General features: G+C 33.1%; 1 protein-coding gene across 22 annotated transcripts in view; it reads left to right on the forward strand.

Moving 5' to 3' along the window:
* SOX6 (SRY-box transcription factor 6) overlaps positions 1-25938 on the forward strand; it is a 687546-nt gene that overhangs the window by 428164 nt on the left and 233444 nt on the right. For 20 of the 22 annotated variants that reach the window (XM_049617879.1, XM_049617886.1, XM_049617897.1 and 17 more), the window contains one exon: positions 9105-9194. In XM_049617879.1, the coding sequence (XP_049473836.1) occupies positions 9105-9194 (90 nt within the window). Of the gene's footprint in view, positions 1-9104; positions 9195-15512; positions 15592-16638; positions 16930-25938 lie in introns of those variants that run through there. The other 2 variants (XM_049618013.1, XM_049618005.1) reach the window with 2 other exon arrangements.

Consider the following 25938-nt stretch of genomic DNA (forward strand, 5'->3'; position numbering starts at 1 on the left):
GAGTGAGATATCTTTGGTGTACTCATTTGAACATTTAAAAAGCTTTCATGTAGGAAAAATAATAGAAGGCAAATCACTAAGGCCAGATTATGGAGGGTCCTTAAAACCAATTTAGGAAGTATAACCTTATTTTAAATTTATTTTTTATGAATTATCTATACAGAAATAAAACAGATAAGAAAGGATATTTCATCAGTAAAAGCTTATTTTATAATTTCATTTTATAACATTAAATGTAAAGGCAATTAACCAGAAAAATGAAGTGTTTTTATTTTTTTATTTTTTTATTTTTTATTTTTTAATATATGAAATTTACTGTCAAATTGGTTTCCATACAACACCCAGTGCTCATCCCAAAAGGTGCCCTCCTCAATACCCATCACCCACCCTGCCCTCCCTCCCACCCCCCATCAACCCTCAGTTTGTTCTCAGTTTTTAACAGTCTCTTATGCTTTGGCTCTCTCCCACTCTAACCTCTTTTTTTTTTTTTTTCCTTCCCCTCCCCCATGGGTTTCTGTTATGTTTCTCAGGATCCACATAAGAGTGAAACCATATGGTATCTGTCTTTCTCTGTATGGCTTATTTCACTTAGCATCACACTCTCCAGTTCCATCCATGTTGCTACAAAAGGCCATATTTCATTTTTTCTCATTGCCACGTAGTATTCCATTGTGTATATAAACCACAATTTCTTTATCCATTCATCAGTTGATGGACATTTAGGCTCTTTCCATAATTTGGCTATTGTTGAGAGTGCCGCTATAAACATTGGGGTACAGGTGCCCCTATGCATCAGTACTCCTGTATCCCTTGGATAAATTCCTAGCAGTGCTATTGCTGGGTCATAGGGTAGGTCTATTTTTAATTTTCTGAGGAACCTCCACACTGCTTTCCAGAGCGGCTGCACCAATTTGCATTCCCACCAACAGTGCAAGAGGTAAAATGAAGGTGTTTTAATGAACACAAAACTAAAATTGGGGCTTGCTGATTTTAGATGGGAGTTCTTTTGCTGTTTTTGTTGTTGTTGTTGTTGTTGTTGTTGTTTTATTTTTTCTTTTTTTAATGAGCCTCAACTTCCACTTTATTTCTGCTATATTTTCTTTTGGTTGCATCATGTTTAGATAATCCTAATTTAGAAAGCTAAATAATTGTAACTAGTATTCCTGTAACAGTTTACTTTATTTTATTTAATTTAAAAAATTTTTCTTTTAACGTTTATTTATTTTTGAGACAGAGAGAGACAGAGCATGGACGGGGGAGGGTCAGAGAGAGGGAGACACAGAATCTGAAACAGGCTTCAGGCTCTGAGCTATCAGCACAGACCCCATTGCGGGGCTCGAACTCACAGACCGTGAGATCATGACCTGAGCCGAAGTCAGCTGCTTAACTGAGCCACCCAGGCGCCCCTGTAACAGTTTACTTTAAAGTTGATGCATATCTTCCAATAAAGCAGAGATTTATTTCAAGATTTACATAATAAATATTTTAGCCTGGTGGTACAAGTTAATGAATTGGGAGTTTTCAGTGTTTTACCATTGGAAACATAACAGATTTGAGTATGTATGACAGTTTTTGTTACGGTTTTCATATTGTTTAGATATATGTATTTATTTATTATTTTTAAAATTTTTATTTATTTTGAGAGAGAGAGAAAGGGTGCAAACAGGGGAAGGGCAGAGAGAGAGAGAGAGAGAGAGAGAGAGAGAGAGAGGGAGAGAGAGAGGGAGAGAATCTCAACCTGGCTGTGCACTGCCAAGCCAGAGCCTGATGTGGGGCTTTAACTCACAAACCATTATTTCATGACCTGAGCCAAAATCAGGAGTTGGAAGCTTAACCAACTGAGCCACCCAGGCACCCCTAGATTTATTTTTTCAAGTTGCAACTGGCAGAAACCCAACTCAAACTAGCTTAAGCAAAAACAGGACTCTATTGGCTTACATTACCAAGAACCTCAGGAGCAGAATTTGGCTTTTGCTATTTTTAGATGTAAGTACGCTAACATGATGTAAAGATTTTTTGTTTGTTTATCTTCTTTCCTGTTTGTTTTTCTTTGTATTTTTGGCTTCCTTCCCTCTTTTTGCACACAGGCTCTCTTCATGTGCCCGAGAAGATGGTCATGACAATCTCAGACCCACATGCTTATAGCTTCCAACCTGAACTTAAGAGAGCCTTTCTGGGCAGTTCCAGCAGAGAATTCTGATTGGGTCAAATTACTCTGTGTGTGTGGCAAGGAGGAGCAGTAGGAGGCAGGCAGTAGGGTAGAGCACTGTGATTGACAATTCCATCAGGACAATAGTGATATTCAGACATTTTCCCCCAAAGAAACCAAAAGAAGGAATATAGGACACAGAAGTTATTGTTTCCACAGTCTAATACAGTTTTTTAAAAGCAGTTAAATAAGTATTGAAAAAAGTAAAAATTAAACATTTGTAGAACCCAAAGAACAGTGTCCCATGTTATATGGTACCAATACCTCAGCCTTTGGCAATGGAGCAGCAGAATATAAGGAGGATCATGAGAGGATGTCATTATGAGTAATAATTTTATTAATACAGACAGCTGTAGTTTCTAATGGAACATTTTTACTCATTAAAACTGTAGTAAATTTGAAGGTGTCGTGGGCAATGAGCTACCGTGAAAAACGAAGGTCTCAGGCTGCACATTTACTCCTTGAATGTGAAGATAAAACCTAATTTGGAAGGGATTACTTTTTAAGTTCAATAGTATTTTTAAGCAGCATCTTAATTCATTCCTTGGTGGACGATATTCAGAAAAGGAAAGCTCTTTGTTCAAACCAAGAAAAAGCATTAAGGAGAAGGCAATATGAAGGAACAGGAAGACCAGCTTAATGGAGGAGTATGTATGGGAGAACTGGCCATTGAACACTATTGACTTTTACTGTAGTGCCTTGAAATTTTAGTCCCCCTCTCCAAGGAACTAGAGTGCTTCACTCTATGTCTGAAGCACTTAATAATAGGCATAATTATTCATTTTCTATTAGATGCTATAGTATATAAAACTGATGTTCAAATATGATTTCAACAGTCATTTCGGTAAAACCAGCACTGAACTAGAGTCAGGGCTCTGTCACCAACTGTTTGACCTTGGGCACCTAAATGACTTACTTATCTTACCTCTGTTTTCTCATTTTTGGAAATGAGGGTGTTGGTCTTAATGATTGCTGGAGTATCTTTCAGGTACAGCAGTAGGCTATGAGCCTCTGGATCATCTGCTGGTTGTTTCTCTCTTTTTCTGTATTGGCACTGGTAGTAGTTGTACTTTGATGGATATGGGAGAGAAACTTGGTTTTGAATGATCTCTCTGATACTGTTCTAGGTGCTAAGCAACCTTGGAAAGCAGATGAGACATGCATCTCTTACCTGCATAGAGCAATGCGACTTCCATGAATGTGTGTTAAGTGCCAATTTTAAGGGATTCCTAATAAAAATATCAAAGATTTTGGTAGATAACAACAGTGCAGATAGAGAATATTGCATCTAATGTGATGATTTCTATATGTGTATTTCTACCAGGTTTCAAGTGTGGATCTTTTTCTCCCTTATGAATATGCCAAAATCTTGCACCTAACAGTTCTGATGACATTTCCAAAGCTCCCATTGACACACACACACATACGTACACACTCACAGTATATTATCTAGTAAAGTGGCTGTGGAATTAACATTTTTTCCTGGAAGGAAAGTATCTGATTTAATGACCAAATCATTTTAAGGCAGCACAACAGAATTTCACAGGAACTAAATCTATTTCTTCACACCGATCATGCATGTTTTACTCAAGCATTGAGTCATTAGCATGTTTATAATGGTTCTAATTTAGCACAACATTTTCTGAATTTTATCCTTGAGTCATTTACAAATTGTTCATATTGAATAAACAAAGGAAACAGATTGCATTTTATACTTAGTAATTTATCTGAAAGAAGAGGGGAGGGTTAATTGTTTTAAAGTTTTGGTCTGTTTGGGGAAGTGAGCCTGCTTTTTCATTGCTAGGCATAAATGCCATTTCTCATATTTTCAGGGATGGGGGTGCTATGGAGGAGTAAAATGAAAAATTAAGGCAGGACAAGATTGGCCACTCCCAGAGGGGAGTGTGGAGCAAAAGGGGAGCTGGCACGAGATTATCCAAAACAGTTGGTGCATTCCTTAATGATCAAGTGCTTGAGAAGTCCAGCTCTTCCTGGCAGAGCATCTGTGTTGATGTTTATATCATTGCCCTGCTGTATGGGAAAGGCATGCTTTCTCTTGCTGCTTGGCTAAAAATAGGATGGACTATAGCATTGTATGAGATATTTTAAGATAGCAAAAACATTTAAGAGGTTAAAGGTTTGGCTTTTGGATCAAAAAAGATCAGTGATATAACTCATGGTGTTTCTTGCAGACTGAATTGTATCCAGAGTTTGTCAGTGATTCGAACTCTGTTAGGCAAGTTATTCTAGGTTCATTTGGTGCAGTCTTAAAAAACCCATTCTGCTGTCTTTTCTGTCAGCTTCCCAGCATGAAGAGCAGGCCTGAAAACAGCCTCTATTTATACCCCCTTGTTCATATTTGGAAAATCAGTTGTTTCATTGGAGAGAGGCGGGGAGAAGGACAGCACAAGCTGTCGTCAGGGAGTATGCTTTGTACGTTATAGTGACTTCAAAATAAAACTGGCACATTTTAGTGTCTAATTATTTTTAGTGAGCTTGGAGGGTTTTAATTAAAATTTAAGAGTGCTCTTCAAGCTCTCCAAGCTCCAATTTTATCCCACTGTATTGTGGAGCACTTGTCACTGTGGAAAAATGTACAGTAACTGGCATGTGTGTCTCTGTTTCATAATGAAAAATGTGGGATGTATGATCAGCAGCGGTATAAATGTATGTTGTCATAACTAGTTGTAAACCAAGGTCAAAGTTACTTTTGATAAGTTATCATTGTTCTTGCACACATAGAAAATTTATTGCACTTAAAATTTATGATTCCAATGGTAAAAATAAAAGGAATTGGTTTAATATTCTCTTAAAGGAGTTAATAAAGCAGTAGGAAATCTGCATACAGGGGCAGCATTGTTTTCCTCAGTAAAATATTTAAAAACATTTTTCTATGTCACGTTTCTAACGTTTTAGCATTTATAACTTTACATATCACTTTGAGGCCAAAGGAATAGTTAAGTGTTTACTCATAATCAAATTGTTTTAAAGTACCTGTGCAATAAAAATGTTTCCCATTATCCTTTCCTATTCCTCCATGCTTACTTTTAGCAATTATTTATTTATTTACTCTCTTTGACACATTTGAAATACCATCACTTTGTGCAGGATGGGAGTTTATACTATGGTGGCTGTATTTAGGAATAATTTAAAATTGTTTCTAAAATATTATCATATAGATTAGGAAATAAATATATCACATACTCTCACTTCAAATTTATCTGTACTGTGAAATTAATTGTTAGTCTGGTAAAGCATTCTTGACTTACCTGGCCTGAAATCTAAATACTTAGGAAGCAGAAACATTGCTTTCCAATCCGTTATGCAGGATATTTATTAAAAATAAGGTCTGAATTGTGTTTTTACTTTTTCCTTTAGAAAAAGTTTCTTTAAAGAGAAAAACTTAAGTTGCGAAGGAAAGAAAAAAAAACAAAAAGAAAAACTATGCCACTGAGAATTTTAACATGTGAAAACCTTTTACATCCTTGATTAAAATATAAGCAAGAATTGAAGGCCAACTCTTCATTTCCGAGTCTTGTTTTACTCATATGATTTACAAAAATTAGAAAAGATAAATATAATAAAGTCCTGCATTTTACTGAATATGTATTGGTGTTTGAACATTAACTATTTCAAAGTAAGATGGATTAATTTTAACATCTTCCACTTTTATGCTGAAATATTATCATTTTTAATAGGTACGTATCATTGTAACATTTTTTTGTCTTGTAATGTTGTCGTTCTTTCTCTTAATTTCCAAAGAGTATGTAGTTCCTCTTTTAGTTTTTAGCTGAAGATATCTCAGTCAAAATACTAAGATTTGAATAATCAAGAACATTTAGGAGAAGTTCACTCCTTTTATTCCATTTGGCATGCTGAATAACTATTGAGTTAAAGCAATTCTGCATGGTCTTTACTCCTCCTGTGTACATAATACAAACTGGACCCCTTTACTTATTCTGACCGCTTTGGTTTTTGCATTTGTGCATGATCAGAATGGGGTAAAGTTTGATATAATCAATTACCTCTGTAAAACTAGTGTCCTATTAGTGTTGTTGAAGGATGTGCCACATAGAGGATGAATATTTACTTTTAATTTGCACCCTTACCTGGAAATTGTTTTGAGTAGGAAATTTGAAAATATAAATTTTCATTTACAACTTTATCTATTACATATTTCTTCATCCTGAGTCAGAAACCTCTCAGTGGTGGCAGTGGTGTCCTTTGCCTGTGTGGTATTTGTTAACAATCTGCATCTTCTGGTTTTTTCTCCCTCATTTTACTTGCTTTACATTATAGTATGGAGCATGCTTAATACTACTTGTAGCGATTTGGCAGTCAGATAATTAGGTGAGAAAGCTGAGAGTTTTTCAAGAGACTTCCTGAGTTTTGAATCTTCCCGGAATCTCTTAGACTTGAGATTAAACATTGACAAGGTTGTATGTTGTGACTTTTATTGTCCTGGAGTTAAAGGCCATCAGTGACTGCCTTTATTTTCATGAGTTCTAAATATAGACATGGAAAGACTGCTTTATTTTTTCCCCTCAGTTTCTTCTACTGAAATGGGAACTCATATTAACTAGATTAACTCAGCATTATGGTGAGGATTAATTTTTTAATAGGAATGTGAAATGCTTTGATGTTATTAACCATTTTATTAATGAGTAGCTTTTATGTGAAGCTGTGTACACATGGTCTGATTTATGTTTGAAGTGTGTGTTCCTGTTGACCATACAGTTCTATTTTTCTCCCATGAAGCTTTAGCATTCTTTTCCTAGAGCTCTGAAAGATTTTAGGTCTATTTATAGAAACGAGAGACATAGTTTAGCCTGTTTTACATTTAGTGTGTATATAATCCTAGTTTCTGAACTTGCTCTGAATTTGTGATCATTACTAGTAATTTGGGCTTTTGACTTCTACTATTATAATATATGCTCTCAACTCAAATTTGAACCAAACAAATTATGCTTTAGCATTTATATCAGTGATTATCAGTTTAGTGCAATGTGATAACATGTATGAAAGGGTTAAAAAAAAAAAAAGAAGTAACAGAATTAGGTAGGATAGGAAGTTGAAGACATTTTGCTGATTATTCTTATCCATGATCTGATGTTATATCAATCTCTCTCAGAAATTTAAACCTGATTTGAGAAAAACTAATGTCTGTTAGATGTGGCTTTGAGGATTTGCTTCTTAATCCCAAACTTAGTATTATCTTTTTTTTATTACTTTAGCATAAACACAAAATAGGTATAAAACAAAGTATATACCTTGTTTTTGAATTTAAAATGAAAATATCAAGAGACCATTTTGGAAATTAAATACAAACCGTTGTGTGAGCATAGACCCTTTCGGAAGGTCACTCAAAATCCAATTTTTAATCATGGTGGTAGATCACTTGTTGAAGCCTCAGAAAATAATTAATAGGAAAGAATGGAAGAAAAAGAGGAGGGAAGGATAGAAGGGACGAAGGAAGGGAAGGGACCGTGAGCTTTCAATTAATCGAATAACGCTGACTTCTATTTAGAATGAACTTTAACTTCTGTGATAGTGAGCTAGTATGGTTGTTCTTCGTCAGCCATTTCATGACACACTGATCTGGATTCCATCCATTCTTTGATTGATTGATCATGTCATGGACAAACGTTAATTGTTTTCGCCAATACTTTCTAATGATGCAGTGGTCCTCTCATCTCTTACCCAGGGCTCACTGTATTTTTCTAAAGCTTATCTAGTTTCTAAAACCCTTTAGATCCATCCTGACCTTACTGTCATTCTGAAAAATTCAAGGAGGATTTAGAAGTTGGAGAAAAAAATGAAAGGGAAAATGCTAAATAGATAGGTACTGATATGGGAGAGGAAAGGCATTTGGAATTGGAGTACTATTTTAAATACAATTTTAAAAAGAAGTTATCAGAATTTTGACACTTGGAATGTTAAAGTTTAATGGGAGTATGCTTTGCACTGAGGATTTGGTATTTAAATCTGCATTCCCTTTTGGAAACATGGCCTATTTGTTAAGATTTGAGGCTTAAAAGATATATATAAATACTTGTAAGCAGTAGCACCAGTTGCAAACCCATCTAAATAGAGAGAAAAAAAAATGACTCATTGAGAAAAATTTGCTAATTATTAGGGCATTCTAAAATTAAATTTCTGTAACCTTTATGAATCCTTATAGAAGCAAGTATAATCATTCCCTATGATCTAGTATGTTAGTTAGATATGCAGTTGGGCAAATAGTGTTTAACTGAGTATTTTCTTGATAAGAATATGCATCTTTTTCTATAGAAAAGTTTTAGCAGTTTTTATTACTGAGGGACAGAAAACATCTTGACTTTATTTTCTTTGAATTATCCTCTAAGTGGGTATTCCACAAAAGTTGTCATATGTTTATTTCTTTTTTAAGGACTATGTGGTTACAGTTTGACTGGTTTCTTCCCCCTTGAAGATTTGTCATTCTTCCTTGAATGGCACATAAATTTTGCTTAGACTTAGAAAAAAATCACCTGGATTAAAAGGAACAACATCTAAACTTAACTATCAGAGGAAATAGCCCCCTTTTCTGTCCTATCAGTCTAAGAAATGATAAATGCTGACTGAATATTAATAGAATTATATTTATACTACCAAGATAAGATTATTGAGCATTATCTTTTTTTCCCCCTAGGAATAGTTTAAGTAGTCAGGTAAAAATAAATTTAGTTGTGGTATTTTGTGATAGATACACTAATATAATTGTCTATATCCTAGGGTTAAAACAACAACAAATATAGCCTTGATCATTTTTATAATGGGAGAATTTCTCCATAAGTTGGCTTTTGTATTTGTAGTATTTTAATAGTTGTAAAATATATATGTAACATTTTCCATACTTACTTTTTAACTCTAACAGATTCCTCCTGCATGGAAAAACTACTTTCAAAAGATTGGAAGGAAAAAATGGAAAGACTAAATACCAGTGAACTTCTTGGAGAAATTAAAGGTACAATATACAAAATATCAAACATATCAATGTAGAGTATATTATTTTGTATAACAACATGTTTGCTGATCTCTGTATCCTAAGATTAAATTTTTACCTTTAATATGTGTTTATACATGAGAGGGTAAATATGTAGTGTGTCCTTGAAATTTTATTCTTTATAATTCTTATAGAATGAAATTTTTCCCCTCTGTTTTTATTAGTCTATAAACATATAAATTATAGGGTAAATTGCTTCATTAACAGTCTGAAAAATAAAAAAAAATGTCAAAAGATGAAGAGCAAGTTAATTTTAGTCTTCCCTCTTGAAATCTTAATAATGGCTTGATTTATGAATCCAAATCATTAATTTGAATTTCTTCTGGTCAAAAAGGGTCAAGGGTAGCACCTATAAAAAAGAGTTTATTGAGTGTATTTTACATAATGGTTTGTGGGTGTTTTCTGAGGCTTGGTTACCTTTTTCAAATCCTGGCTCTATCACTTCCTAGCTGAGTGACTTTGGGCAAGTCACTGAACTTTTCTATGTTTCAGATTCCTTATATCTAAAATGGAGACAATAACAGTTCCTACTTCATAGGCTTATTAATAGGATTAATACAAGTAAAGCTTTTAGAACAGTTGTTGGCACTTAGAAAACACTCGTGAGGGTCAACTGTGGTTGCTGTTATTATTAACATACCCATAGGATCATAGGTTGACTGATCTCAATCAGATTTCATAGAAGTTAACGTTTCATGACCTCTGACCCTAATAAGGATGAGCATCTTTAGTTCTGAAGGTATGTGATTGATGTTATTATTTTGAAACATGTTAAGAACCATTACAAAATTAAGTTGCCCTATCAGTCAGGAAGTTATTCTTCTTCCTTAACTCTCTCTTGTTGATGCCTTTATGGAGATGAAGTACTTTATTACTAATTTTGGTATCCTAAACAGAATCCATGGTCATTAATTAATTCTATCAGTTGTCTCTTGCAGACAGACAGTCATCACTCCAATTTGCACTAACAATTTGGGAACCTAATTACATTAGTTTTCTGAAATTATCAAATAACTTCAGATGAATCTTCCTATTGGTCATGGATAATGTTTTATTTAAGATAAACATCTGGCAATAACTCTGATGAAAATGTTATTTTTAATTTATTACCAAAAATTGCCTAGTGTTCAGGTATGTTGTGTTCAATTCAAATGAAGACAAAAGGAAGTCATCTCTTTCCCAGGGAATAATTAATAACTCATTTCATTAACTAATACAGTATTAACATTAAGTGGAAATTGAATATTATTTTGAATTCCACTGCCTCTGTTCTGTACTCAGAAAGGGCATTTGCTATTTGGGGAAAAAAATCTTAACTTATAAATGATGGGTAGAAAGAAAGTCATTAGTGACATATTCTGTATCCAGCTGCAGTAACATGTTGTGTGCTACTTTGCACGTCATTCTGTGTTTTCCATCCTTTCCAAAGTCATTGGTTTTTTAACAGTGAGAACAGTAATGGTTTATGCAAAGGCAAGCTTTTGCAGGCATGAATGACAGGGGTCTTGCTTTCTCTTAGTGATGTGGAAGTTAATATTTTATTATGTCATGATTCAGCATCAAGTTTTTGTGCTTCAGGTTATCTCCTCTCCCTTCCCCCGCTTTCCATCTTTCTTTATTTTCCATTCTGATTATGACTTTATGATGCAAAAACTGTACTAGCCTTAGATGATCAAAATGTCTAAATCTCAAAAGCAAAAACACATGCAAATTTAGGCTTTTCAAATTCTTTAACTTTTTTTTCTGGATTCTGTATGTGATATGTGAACTTTCATTTGTGTGCTGCTCTCAGTTTTATGAGCATAGGAGATAAGATTCTTACTAAATTTTTCATCTTGATTTATTATACATAATTGTCTCTTTTTACATCCTAATATTTTGTCACCATAGCCATTATAAAAAATATACCAATAATATATTATCATAAAAACTGGAAAAAAATAGTTTAAGTAGCATTCAGGTAGTTTGATTCAACCCCTGCTAAAATTCAACATGCATTTTTAGTCTAGGTGAGATCAGGCCAGTTATTATCCACCTAAATTAGTTATAATTATTCTGAAATTTTAATATGGTTTAAATACTATCCCCAAGAAATACATACTATTGTGGGCCACCAGTATTTTATATCTCAAACAACCCTCATTACAAAATTTGTTGTAAATGAATTTATGACAAATTCCTTCATTACGTATTTGTTGCAAAAATAGAGAAATAGACACACAAAAAATAAAATGGTTATTTAATTTTACCTGTATTATTTTGTTTAATTTATGCATATACTTGTTAAAGTTTTTCCTTAAAATTAGAATCTTTTACTGTTCTTTTATAATCTATTCTTTCCCATTTAATGATATATCAATAAGTGATTAAGTCATCTAAAATATTTTTATTTACAGAAAATATTGTATGAAGTGAGGTTCTCATAATTTGAGTCTTTTATTCAACATTTAAGTAGTTTTTAAAAATTATTTGTCATTGTAAATAAAAACTTGAATATGGATAACTTCCTAATAATTTTAAGTATTAATTAGTAGTTATTTTCTTAGGATATATTCCTTAAAAGTGAAATTCCTGAGTTAAAGCATGTGTTCTTTTCTAAAAAGGCCATTGACTCATACTACCACATTACCCTGCAGAAAGGGTACAGTGTTCCACTCTCACCAGCAGTGTCTGCAAGTATTCTCTTGCCCTCAGTGGCAAGAATTATTACTTCAAAAATTTCTTGCCAGTTTTTATAGGGGAAAATGATATACTATTGCTGATTTAATTTGAATTTCTTTATTATTGTTAATGAAGAATCTGACATAAATTTATTTGTAGTAAATGTCTCTTCCTTTGAGAATTGCCTGTTTATGTTGTTTGCCCATTTTTCTTTTAATGGATTTGTCTAGTTCTTATGGTTCTGTATGATTTTTAGTGTATATTTTAATGGTATTAACCTTGATGTCATGTATGTTTCATTTTATCATTTTCTTTTGCATTATGATTTTTATTGTCAAATCTCTCCCTCCCTTTTCATGCTCTTTTATGTTGGAGGTTTGTTTAGAAAGGATTCCCCCACTCTGCTATATTTTGTTCCAATTCTTTGACTATATTTTTACTCATTTAACCCTTTAATTCCTCTTGAGTATATTTTGATGTGTAATTTCAACTAGAGAAACAACTTAATTTTTTTCTTAAGCCATTAACCAAATATATCTGTATCAGTAATTAAATAATTGATCTTCTCTGTCTGACTTAAATAACATCTTTTACCATACTGATTGCATATTTGAAACCATTTGTCGGCTTTTGGTTTTATTCTATCGATCTATCTAAACTTTTATTACTACTGTGCTATATTAATCACTGTAGCTTTATGGTATCTTTGAAAAGTAAATATTGCAAGACCACATTCATAATTTTTCTTTAAGGTGTGTGCATACTTCTCTAAAGTTTATTTTAGGCTTACATTTAATTTAGTTAAGTGTTCATTAAAATCCCAAAATAAGTTTTTGAAAGATTATATTTATATGAAACTATAGGGTGAACTGACATCTTTATAGTATTGAATCTTTTCATTTAAAATCATTTATTCTTTTATGTCCCTCAATGATGATTTTTTTAAAATGTAGATTCTGTGTGTTTATTTTGATATTTTCTCTATAATATTTAATCTTTTTGCTTGCTCTCGTGAATGAGACATTCTTCATTCTGTTTTCTTTTTGTTATCATATTTAGGGATGCTAATGAATTTTGCTGGTTCATTTTATAATTTTCCTCTTTATCGAACTTATTAGCTATAATTATATTTCAGCTGATAGGTTTTCTCTTTTTTGGCAGTTATGCCCCCTTTTTTCATCCCTTCTCATATTACACTGCCTAGAATATCAATAATTATATTAAGTAAACATGTGATAGCAGGTATTTTGTAAAGTTTTTAATTTATGGATTTGTTTTTACTATTTCACCCCTAACTATTAAGATATTTAAGATATTCTTTACTGTTAAAAGAACATTCTAGTCATAGTTTATTAGGAGTTTCTATGAGAAATTGTATTTTATTTTATGGCATATCTTATTGGTTTTTGTTTTTCAAATTTACTGATGAAATAAACCCTGATTAGTCATGGTGCAGTCTTATTTTAATGTACCGAATAATTTTATTTCCTCATATTACAGTTGTTATTTTTGCATCTGTAATCATAAATGAGATTAGTTTGTGTTTTTCTTTATTTGTACTCTTTGTTCACTTTTTGTACCAGAGTTCGTGGTTGAATTGGAAAGCTTTCCCTCTTTTTCTAGGCTGCGTAAAATATTGAATAGATAATGTGAGGATTACTTACTCCTTGAAATTCTGAGAGAATATACCCATAAAATATCTGGGCCTGGAGTTTTTGTTGCTAATTGTTTTTTTTTCCTTTTTACATTTTCTATTTCTCTTTAAGTCAGTTTTTCCAGAAAAACATTTTCCTAGAATATTGTATATTTCACTGAGGTTTTCAAATACATTAATATTGTTTTAAAATATAGCATCACATATTTTAAGTTTTTTATTTTCTGTTATATATTCCATCTTAAATTTTGCATACTCATTTTCTATCCCTTTTGTCCTTCAATTTTACCTGCCAGTGGCTTATCTACTTATCTCTTTTCCCAATATCCCAGTAATTATCCAGTTTTTAGATTTATTTCTCAATTCTGCTGCCACTTGAGTATACCAACTACTCCATATTGTTTTTACCTATATTATCTCTCCCAGGCTTATTTCCTTATACTTTTTCTTTTGTTTGTTTTTGATACCCTATAAATTCCTAAACTGAATATTTCATTTTAAACATTGTTTATTTAACAATAAAGGTATTTTGGCCATGAATATGTTTGTAGAAATAGCTTTATGCATCCCATAAATTTGGGCTGTTAGAATTCTCATAGTCATTATTTTCTAAATAGTCCATACTTATATTATTTTCTGATTTTGTGCATATATATATATATATATATATATATATATATTCTTCTTCTTCTTTTGGATTCGAGAGTGGAATGAAGCTGGGGGAGGGAGGAAACATAGCTTCTATTACTATCATTGAAAAATTCTGTGCGGTGCGCTAGGTGCCTGAGTGAGAATTAAAGTATTGACAGTAGAATGATTAAGAGTAGTATTAAAAAAATGAATCTTGGGGCACCTGGGTGGCTCCGGTGCTTAAGTGTCTGACTCTTATCTTTGGCTCAGGTCATGATCTCATGGTTCATGGGTTCGAGTCCTGCATTGGGCTCTGGGCTGACAGTGTGGAGCTTGCTTGAGATTCTCTCTTTCCCTCTCTCTGCCCCTCCCTCACTTTTGTGTTTTTCTTTTTCCTCTCTCTCTTTCTCAAAATAAATAAATAAATAAATAAATAAACTTAACAAAAAATTCCCTCCCTAATCCACGACCATAGAGAAGAACTTGAACATTTAATATGAATAATAATTAGAGATGTAGGGAATTTGACCTAGTATATGTTGGTTGGTTGATTATAAGAGGATAAGAATTGTGTTTTCAGGAGTTAAGGAAATAATGAAATTATTCTCAATGTACAAAAGAATTTAGGAATAGTTAATGGCTATCTGGCATTGATACTATTGGACTGCATTAAGAGAGAGTACCTCAGATATACTAGGAGTTCACAAAATATTTATGGAATGAATGGATGAATTTAAAAAACAAAATCTGGAAATTTAGCTGGAAATCTGGAAAATCTGAAAATCTGGAAATCTTAAACAGGGATATTGTAGAGGATATTAGAGGGTGTTCCTACTCTGGTGGAATGTTATCTTCATGACCTCCTAAAGTTTTTTCAAAATTAATACCAGTGTTTACTATATTTTCTTAATTATAAGACTAATCTTGAAAATGTTATCGATTTCCTGCCAATAAGTAAAATAGTGAGTACTTTTTGTAAGGTGCTTTATTTTATACAAAGGAAACAAAGGACTAAGACATCTACATTATTTTATTTGATCCTTATTATAACAATCCATTAAGGAAAATATTTTTATATTGATTTTATATATGAGTAAAAAGACTGTGAGAAGTTACATGGCTTATGTGGGGTCAGTCAAAAGTTGTGGCAGCAGGTTTTGAATCCTGCCTCTATAGCCTCAGAATCTTATACTTCTGCAGTGGGAAAAGGAGAAGATAGACTCTGGGCTGTTTCTGCCTCCACAGTATACAAACAACCAAAACAGTTTCGCTTTTACCCTTTTCTATGTAAGTGAAGCAGTATTGCAAAGCTGGAGGACATATAGGTAATACAGTTTCTCTCTACAGAATTATTTATCTTGATCTGTACCTGAATGTAAGAGAGGGGGGAATCAGACGGTAGAAGGACACAAGGTAAGACAGAAGTACTGATAGGGTCCACAACCCATTTGAATGTATGTTTGAGTTGTACCAAAGGAGTAAGGACGCCAGAATAATTATGGTTATGAGACATTTCTAAATGCAATGGTGACATACCTAATGAAATCAAGAGCACTAGGAAATCAGCCTCTGCCTCCATGGATAGGCCTAATCTTCTGTGGTTTATGTGAGAGAATCCTAGCCAGCTTCCCTGTTTTGCACACATGCCCTTCTATGCTGTGGCTGGCATCTCCTTGGTGTGAAGGCGCCTCCCTGGGCAGTGTGCCAGAGAAACAGTAATGCTGGTTGTGTTTGACTTAGCACAAACTGTTTGTGCTTGTGTTTGTCAAACACACAGATGATATGAGAGACAAAAAAATAATTATGTGATATGAAGCAAATAAGGAAAATAGTGTTTTCCTTCCTTGGTCATTTATGATTAATCATTGCAATATTTACATTTAGGGATTAAGGTAGATGTGCTCCTAGGTATATTCTGCTGCAGCTGAGAAAAATGATAGTCTCTTTCTGATAGGAAAAATGTGGACTAAAAATTCCTTTAAACAGAAAGTTCTATAAATTATTCCCAGGGTTTTTCAAAGCTGTGACTGAAACACAATTGCTTATTATAGTTATTCAACTAATATGTCTAAGAGGCTTGTTTGAGAGCCCGAATGTTTCTGCCATACTTTACTATTAAAGGTTTTAAGTATTATTCTCTGTTACTTCATTAGGGTTGTTACTAAGAGAAATAAAATTAGGAACTGTGTTGCGTCAAATAGTACAAGCATATTACAGTTGTACTTGGTACAGATACTGAATTAAAAACATGAATATATTATAATATTGCCACTGTGTGTCACTGAGAGAGACTGGTTTCATTATTAGGTTTGATTGTGGACATAAATCTCTGGAGGAGAGCACAGGAACACAACAGTCTTAGTTGTTTGTTTGTTTTTTTGTCTCCAGTGTACCATAGATCTTTGAAGATCAAATGGTGCAGGTTATTCTTGAAGTAACTTAAGCAGTACTGTTATCACCAAAAGGTCAGAATGGATCTAACAGCATTCCCACAGAATCAGTGTTCTGCATTCTAGGTTACTAGCTTAAATGCCGATTCTCTCTCCTAGTTTGTTCACTTTTCTAGTAAGGGCCTAAACTATATCTAAGTACTCTGATTACTCATTCCATACATTGCCCTTTCTACAGAATTCTCTGTTTTTTAGGAATAGTAATTTACAGTTATTTGTGTTTTCAGTTGTAGGCAATCACAGAAGGACTAGAGTGGTTTTCCAAGAGCTATGACTGTACACTTTACATATTCATTTATAAGTGAGTTTTTGTTGAATTTCCATTTATAAATTTACAGCAATTTCTTCATCTGAGGGAACTGAAAAAAAATCTGGAAGTGTTTAGAGGAGAATCATCTGCCACTTTTCAACTTAAAGTCAGCAAAGTTCACATACCTAGTGATTCTTGCTGTTTCACAGGATAAAGGGTTAAAATAGTAATCTATCAATGTTTAGATTTCGTGTATTTTGAAAATTTTAAATTGTTATTTCTCAAGACAAATGCTGTATTGCTCTAGAGACCAGCTTGTGAAAGAGATTGAGAGCACATGTAATTTTCTCACTTTCCTGTTTGTATGAAATAATGTGGTAGAGTGTCACTAGTTTCTGTATGAATTTTGTATAATTGTAGAACTTCAGAGTAATATCTAGAGTTGTGGAATCTCAAAAGATTAGAGCTGAAGAAGCTTTGCATATTATGTACCCAAACTTCTTATTTTCCCTGTAAGGACCCCAACATCCAGAAAAGTAAAGTTACTGCTCTCAATCACATAGTAAATGACTAAGGTGGAAACTTAATATTCCCCCAGAATAGCATGTTTAACCCATCCATCTCACAGTCTTTTGGTCGTGTTGTAGTCAATAGTGAGCTATTATTTCTGAACCCGTGAACTCCTTTTATTAACAGTAAATACATATCACAGCTGGTTTTATAGATATTTTTGCATTATAACACAGCAATACCCATAGTTTTAAAATTTATACTATTTTGCATGAATGTAAACATTTCAAAGCTTTCCTTTGTACTCTGTTATAAATAACTTTTACTTCTTTTGAAGTCTGTGTGATATACATGTAAGCAATTAAAACCTCTCCCCACTTGGGTTTGGAGACACAAGGTCTTCTTAATTAAAATTCAAACAAAAGCTGCTGGTAAAAATTACTACTATATGATTAAGGTCTGAAGTATTATGATACATTGGAATTGCTGTTAACTGTTGAGATTAAAAGAAATCGATCTGTTAGAGAAAAGATCAGTTGGCTCTAATTAGTGAAATCAATGTTTACATAAAAGGAAATGCTGAAGTTTAGTAACAAATTCTGGTTATAAATATAACACTGGATAAAGTTGTTTTTTGTTATTATTACATTGACCACATAATCATGCCTTAAATTCATTGAATAAAAATCTGAAACTTCCTTTAGTAGTTATTATAATTAAAAACATAGAACTTTACTTTAAAATCATATCTAGTTTTAAAATTTTCAGTTTTATAAAATGTTGTTATATATAAAAATAGCCAAAAATTATAAAATACTTCTATTGATTCCACTTTAAAAGGCTAATTTTAGCAATTGCTGAAGCCTGGAGTGGGAAAGGAGGCAAAATTGGTTAGAAGTAAGAAAGATCCAAAGTATTCTTACACAATTATGATTACATTAAATATGTATTAGTCTATTTGGTGACATACCGAAATAAAAGAGAATACATTTTGATATAATTCAAAAACAAGACATTTCACTTTTTTCTCCCTGATTGCTGTGATGAAAATAAACATTATAACCAGCATGGAGAAGCAAAACTATTACTAATTGCAGCCTAGATTTTAAGTAAAATGAAGGTCATTAGCAATTTCCTGGAAGCCATTCAGATTGCTTACCAGGAAATGGTAGCTAGCAGGACATCTGTAATCCTCCTGTGTGGAATTAGTGAAAACATACTGAAGCTTTAATGATGTGTGTTAGACTTAGGTTTATGGTGGAACCTTTCTCCATCAAAGTAGCTCATATTTCATTGAATACAAATGATTTTTATTTCAGTATTAGAGTATAAACCCAGAATTGAAAATAGCCTTTAACATCTATCCGTATATACATACCTAATACACACCTGGAGAACAGAGTATGGCTCATAGTGGAATAAGAGATGACAGGGTAACAGAAGAACAGACAGTAGGAATCTGGAAGTGAAATGTGTTTGGGCAAATAGAAAAATTTCTTCCATAACTTGGAATGCTGATTTCACAACAGTTTGAGAGGTGAATGTAGTCCCGTTTTTAGTAGCATCTTCTTATCACAATAAAGAAATAAACAAAGTTGAGTGTTAAGTGAAAATACCTTACAGGACATAAATTTAAGTCTGGCTTACTCTGCATTGTTTTGGGAGATATGGGGTCACTGATTCAGAGACTTTTAGCATAGCATCTCCATATTACCTGAATTATTTGGCTTAATAAGGGTAACATCTCTGGAACTATAAAGGGTGACAGTGTGAAACGGAGGAGAGCATATATACTCTTCAGTTTGTGTAGAAAATTATGTACATACAGAAAATTGCTGGAAGGATATTTAATAAACTGTTAACAGAGGTTGGCTATGAAGTAGAAAATAAAAGATATGGGACAGGCTGCTTTTTAAACTTTTACTGTATAGTTTGTACGGTAGGTTGGTTTTTTTTTAAACCATGTGTATGCATTGCTTTTTCAATACAAAAGACTAATTAAAAAAAAAGACTGCAGTCCTCAATGAAGATGAAAAGAACTGATTTCCTTATTTTTGTACAAGAAAGCATGGATGATACTACTTACTTCAGATTTTGTTGAGAGGGTTAGAGAGAGAATATGTATTATTTGGTGTAGTATAGAGTAAGTAGAGAATCTGAAAATACTACAGGAAGCAACAACATTTGCCATAATTTAGTACTTGAACCAGTAAATATTTATTGATAGAATGATGAAATGCAGTCCTCAAACTTTTTTTGATCTCAGGAGTCTTAGAGTGTATTGAAGATTCTAAAATTCTTTTGTTCATGTGACTTATAACTATTAATACTTAATTATGTTAGAAAATAACCCTGAGAAATAAAAAAGTATTAATTCATTTAAAATTTATAAAATTAAATCTGCTACATATTAACATAAAACCCATTTTTATGACAAATATTGAATATATGAATATATTTCCTAAAGTAAAAATGATTTAGTGAGAAGAATGACATTGTTTTACAGTTTTGCAAATCTTTTTAATGTAGGTTTTAATAGAAGAGAGTTGGACTCTCTCATACCTGCTTTTGCATTCAATCTGTTTGATACATTTTGATCGAAGTATACGAAGAAGTTGGCCTAATATGCATATGTAGCTGACAAAGGGAAAAGTATCTTGTAGCATTTTCACACAATTGTGAATTTTCTTCTATGATACTACATCAAATATCACAAGTGTTGGTTTCTTAAAGGTTAGGTCTAATGTAGGATCTGAAACCATATCAGTGAACTTTCAATACTTTTACATTAAAATACATTGGTCCAGGGGCACCTGGCTGGCTCAGTCAGTTGAGCATGTGACTCTTGACCTTGGGGTTGTGAGTTCGAGCCCCATGTTGGGTGTAGAGATAGCTTAAAAAAAAATCTTTAAAAAATCCATTTGTCCAATTTTAACTCTGAATGAATCTTTTGTTCCATGCATGATTTTGTAATGCCATGCATTAGGCTTTTAGATTATATTGTCACTGAGTTGTGCAGCTCTTCCTTACGTTGGCACATTTCATCACATAGTATCAAAAAATCAAATTCATCAATATTACTATTAATCATATCAGAAAAATTTTTTTTTAGTATTTGGAAAGTGTTATGCTCATGATGGCAGATAGAAGTTTTCTGAAATTCTGATTTTCCCTTGAAAGTTCAAATTATATTTTAAATTTTTTTTTTTCAACGTTTTTTTATTTATTTTGGGGACAGAGAGAGACAGAGCATGAACGGGGGAGGGGCAGAGAGAGAGGGAGACACAGAATCGGAAACAGGCTCCAGGCTCCGAGCCATCAGCCCAAAGCCTGACGCGGGGCTCGAACTCACGGACCGCGAGATCGTGACCTGGCTGAAGTTGGACGCTTAACCGACTGCGCCACCCAGGCGCCCCTCAAATTATATTTTAACCAATGCTATAAGGTTTTTTGTTTTTTGTTTTTGTTTTTGTTTTTGTTTTGAAGTGGGAGGCTCTCTTGGCAAATGTTAAAGTACAGGTAAGGATATTTTATCTTGTTCTTTTAAATGAAATTGGAGGTCTATGCAAAAAACTATGAAAAATTTCAGCTAGCAACTAGAACAATAGCACAAGTGATTTTCCTCAAGACAGCTATGATACTTAGGTGTAATAAGCAGTGGGATGCTTCCCATTTCATCACATAGAATCTTAAGAACTAATTTTTTAACTCTACACCCAACATGGGGCTTGAACTCATAACCCCAAAATCAAGAGTTGCATGCTCTACCGATTGAGCCAGCCAGGTGCCCCTCATCACACAGAATGTTAAAAATATGTGTACTTAAAAGTCATTATTTAACACATTATTTTACTATTTTATCAAAGAACTACTTAATTGAAACTGATTTTTTTTGTTTTACTACAAGTGTGTGGTGGTGAAGAATACAATTACTACTAGTAGAGTTAGGTGCCTTTGATTCATGCTAGAGGATGAGCAGTTTTAACCCACTATTTCATTCATTCGCATCATCAGTGTAAGTGTCAATGTTGTAACATACAACTAATACCTTAGTATTATTATGAAAACAGTGTCGACCTTAGGGACACCTTGGAGACTCCCCTGGGACTCCAAGGGGTCCATAAATCACACTTTGAGAACCACTGGACTAGAACTTTAAAATAGAGTAGCATATAATTACCTTGATAATAAATCAATTTGTCAGTAATAACTACAAAGCAAATCAGTTACATGTAAGAGTTCAAAGATTCTGTGAAGACGCTAAATGAAGTTATTGACTTAAAGAACTTAGTTGCTTTCTCCCCTGGAACAGGAATTGTGGCATAATAAACACAGGGTGTAGAATTGATCAGATTTGGGTTTGAATTATTGTATAAACTGAACTATTTATTTATTTATTTATTTATTTATTTATTTTACTCTCAGCTTTTTAATCTGCAAAGTGGGGAAAAATACATGCACTTCAGGATTACTGTCAATGATTGTAAAATGACTAATAAAATAAAACCTTAGTAAATAGTAGTTTGCCAGTAGGAATAGATATGAGAGTATTTCATTATGTGCCACCCAAAGGGACCTGGAACCATTTATTACCTCTTGTAGCACCAATTATTCCATAGGAAATGATTAGATATGTATAAAATTGAGAGGAAGTTCTAACACTCTAAGAAATCCATATTATCACCCACATCAAATTTACAGTATAGTCCATGTCACCAATATTGTTTCAACCAAAAATAGTGATCACTTTATTGATAATTAGCTTACATTTTTCAGGTAATCTAGGTCTGGAGAATGAAAAGCAGCCTAATCAGCTCTGTTCCCATCTTATTACAGATAGCTTAGCTATCATTTATCTGCCAAGTCCTTGTCGTAGTATTAAATCACCTTACTTAAGTATAAGTAAAATTCTCTTACCCAAAACTTTAAAGAAACTTTCCATACAGTTTTGGTTCTGGCATTTTATTATAGCAGTAGCTAAAACTTAGAGGTCTTACTGTGAAAATGAGATTTTCACATGTATCGCGTTTGGACATACAGTTGCTATGAATTTTTTTTTTTTAGTGTAACATTTGGGATAGATGAGATTTCAATACATATGCATTTATTATTTTATAATTAAAAGTTATGCACAGAGTTTTAGTAAGCATAAAATATAAAAAAGTTTTATAATTTTTATATACTATTATTAAATTCCTCTATTTCACTTTAGTCTTCTTTGTTCAAATAAATGTAAGAAGTTTAAAAATATATATTTGTGATAATATTTATATACAGCTGATTCTTAGAAGAAAAATATGTGGGAGAGTAATTCATCTCATTGCTGTTTATAGGCCCAGGAATGCTCTGTGCCTAACGCCCCACGTGCCAGGGGGTGTCCTCGGTATTTCTTTACTCTAGAGTCAGCTCTTGACAATTCTCATGGGATATATATGTCACATTAAGAGCTGGCCCATACTACTAGACCTCCCACACACTTACTATTTAAGTCATTTGTCTGAATTAAAAAAAAATCTAAGGCTAACCACTTAATAAAATGTGTGTATTTTCATCCAAATGGTGTTTTCATGAATAAGACCCTTGAAATAGGCATAAATTGTACATTATTCTCTACATTTTTAAATGTGTTGCTACTGTTGGTAATTACCACTGAGTGCATATTTAATGCACTGAGGAAATTTGATGCAATTATTCCGTTTATTTGTGATTCCCCTTCAATCCAAATGTCTGCATTAAACTATTGAAAAAGAAAACTACAGAGAATTTAGGTCATTTAAAAAATGCACACATTTTCTGAACTCTGCTTGTAAACTTGTATTGCACTAACCAAAATAAAATTAAAATGAACCCAACATTATAAAACATAGGGTTCAAAAGTTTAGGTAATTTTGAATAAAATTACCTTTTAAATATAACCTTAAAGAATTTGGGCCAATTGCAAGGCTACAGTCTTACAGAAGTCAATAAGAGGCACGTATAACTGAGCTCAAAATTTAGCTAGTTTAACTTAAGACAAATTCTTTTTCCTCAAGCCTCTTTTCAGTACTTAGAACTTGATTACACCCGGAAATGGATTGAATAGACACACGTTGGTAGCTTTTAGGAAGTCTTTTTACAAAATGGCAGGATCCACAGAGGGAAGGTCTGTCTATTCCATGAGAGCCTAGCATTTTTTAAAGCTTACAGAATTTGGGTACTGAAAAAGATCTCTAATGCTGAAAGAGCCTGAAAACATGAAGAGTGCAAGAGGAGTCCAGCTTTTGTAGGTCCTCTTTTTAATTTTCTCCTTTGATCATAAGTTGGTAAGAAAAGTGCATGTGTTTCTCAAAAATGATTCAATATCATTAAAATGGTTTGGCGAGGGAATAGAGCAAGGCAGAAGAACACAGGTATTAAATGGGAAGGAGGAACTCCATATCCATTTTGTTCAGTAGGCATTATCTGATGTTCCCTTTCAAGTTAATATGCAACTATTCGTTGTACATGTTTTAATAATATTCTTAAACATCTCTCTAGGGCTAAGGAAGAGATGAGATTTAAAATGAGATCTATCTCATGGCTTTAAAAATATGTTTCTTCATGTAATAGTAATGAGAGACCTGTGTTCTTATGCTTAAAGCTACGAGTTACATTCCTATTAACATTTGTTTAACAAGGCTTCCATCACAACAGGTGCACAATTATTTTTATAAGTAAAATATTATCAGCCTTCAAAATTAGCCAGGGCAAAATGCAAGTTGTCTGATTAAATAATCAGAGCTGATACTTAAAATACATTTGATTTCCACAGGAATTTTAAAATGCAACGTCCCAGTCTCTTCTGATATGTTGAGGGAGTTGCAATTGTTTGTAGTATGTAAGTAGTGGCTTTTATTGTAACTAGTTTGATACATTTCACATAATTCAGTTGACATTATGAGACACACTACTAAAAATATAATAATAGTTTATTACTTCTAGCCTAACATTTTAATCTACTAATGAAATAGTATGCTTCCTATTAAGTCAGTAAAAGAAAAAGAAGTGACTCTTTTTCTTTGAGGACTCTTCTAAGTTCAACTAAAAGCCACATTAGTTTAAAAAGTCAAAATCCAGTGTATTCTTATTTAAATTTGATTTCTGGAGGTTTAAAAAATACAAATATATATTTCAGATCAATAATGTATAAATCATATACACCATAATTATTGAGTATCTTGGGGAACAATAAAGACTCCCAAGTGTTATTGCAAAACAAATAAGAAACTAAAGTGAACAAAAGGAAACAAAACTAAACGTGTGAACCCTACACACACACACACACACACACACACACACGCGCGCGCACACCCCTCTGAACTAAACAAGAAGCTTCTTTCATAGGCACCTTCACCATGGTTAAGAAGTGCTACAACAGTGCAGCTGTTAGAAACCAATTACAGGCAGGTAACTGTTTGTTTTCATATCTAAATCTGTTTGTCAATCAGGAGAATGCAATGAGTCAGAAAAGGGGATCTCAAATACAAACCACAGGGTAAGGCAGAGCACCTTGGAATGGGTCCAAGCCACAAGAATTAGGGCAGGAGTATAGATGGAATCAAAACCATACATGTGCACATGGCTCCTGTCTTTGACCAACTTTTCAAATAGACTCAGAAGTAGAGATTATTGGAGAAAAATGTGAGTTTTCTATTGAGAGCAGTCTGATTTTAAGGTTTGTTAGAAGAGTGTGGTTATTTATAGAAGAGTGATTGTAGAAGACATCTACAGATCTTTACAAATGTAAGACATTTCTAAAATTTGCTCGTAATCATCCTTTTTAAATGAAGGTTTAAACTTATTTTTTAATATTATAAACAAGTAGGCTTTTACTGCTTTGAAATTCATCTGTGGCAATTTCCAGCTAATATAGTTATTAATGAAAAAACTTTAGTTTTTTCTGGACCCAGAGATACATTTCTACTCAAGTTAGAAAAACCACCTTTACTGTTTAAATATGCAATTGTCCTTGGGTTGCAAGATTTCAAGAGACAGTGAAGGATGCAGAGTGCTTTACATAAATCTATATGGCTAGAAGTTTTTCCATGCTGAAATGTGGGAAAACCTACTGAGACCCTCAAGTTTAAGCTGGTAACATCAAGGGAGCATAAATAGAAGTTTATTAAGAGTGCTAAAGAAAATGAAATGGGCACAACCATTCTGTGGTTTTGCTTAAACATAGGCTTTCATACCCATTGAGAGTCCTGGATTTCTTGTTAACTGGTTACTAAAAGGAGCTCTTTTATTTTTCCAGCCATAGTTTAGTGCCAATAAGCATTTGCCTTGAAGCATGATGGCTCTTCTCTAGTCTCCATAGTTGACTGTGTATTTCTCAGCCATGATACCACAGTTTAGGGTTGCCCTCCCAGCTGGATGCTGAAAAGCATTTTCCTGGAGTAATTGGTACTTGTCCCAGGTCTTCTTCTTTGCATATTTTTCAGTTTTGGTGTCAAGAAGAAGAGGAGGGGATCACCACTTGAAGTGGTGCTCTCTCTACCTGGACCATATTTTTAATATTTACAAAGGCTTGTC

This window comes from Panthera uncia, chromosome D1 (assembly GCF_023721935.1).
Source record: "Panthera uncia isolate 11264 chromosome D1, Puncia_PCG_1.0, whole genome shotgun sequence".
In the NCBI taxonomy this organism is placed as follows: domain Eukaryota; kingdom Metazoa; phylum Chordata; class Mammalia; order Carnivora; family Felidae; genus Panthera; species Panthera uncia.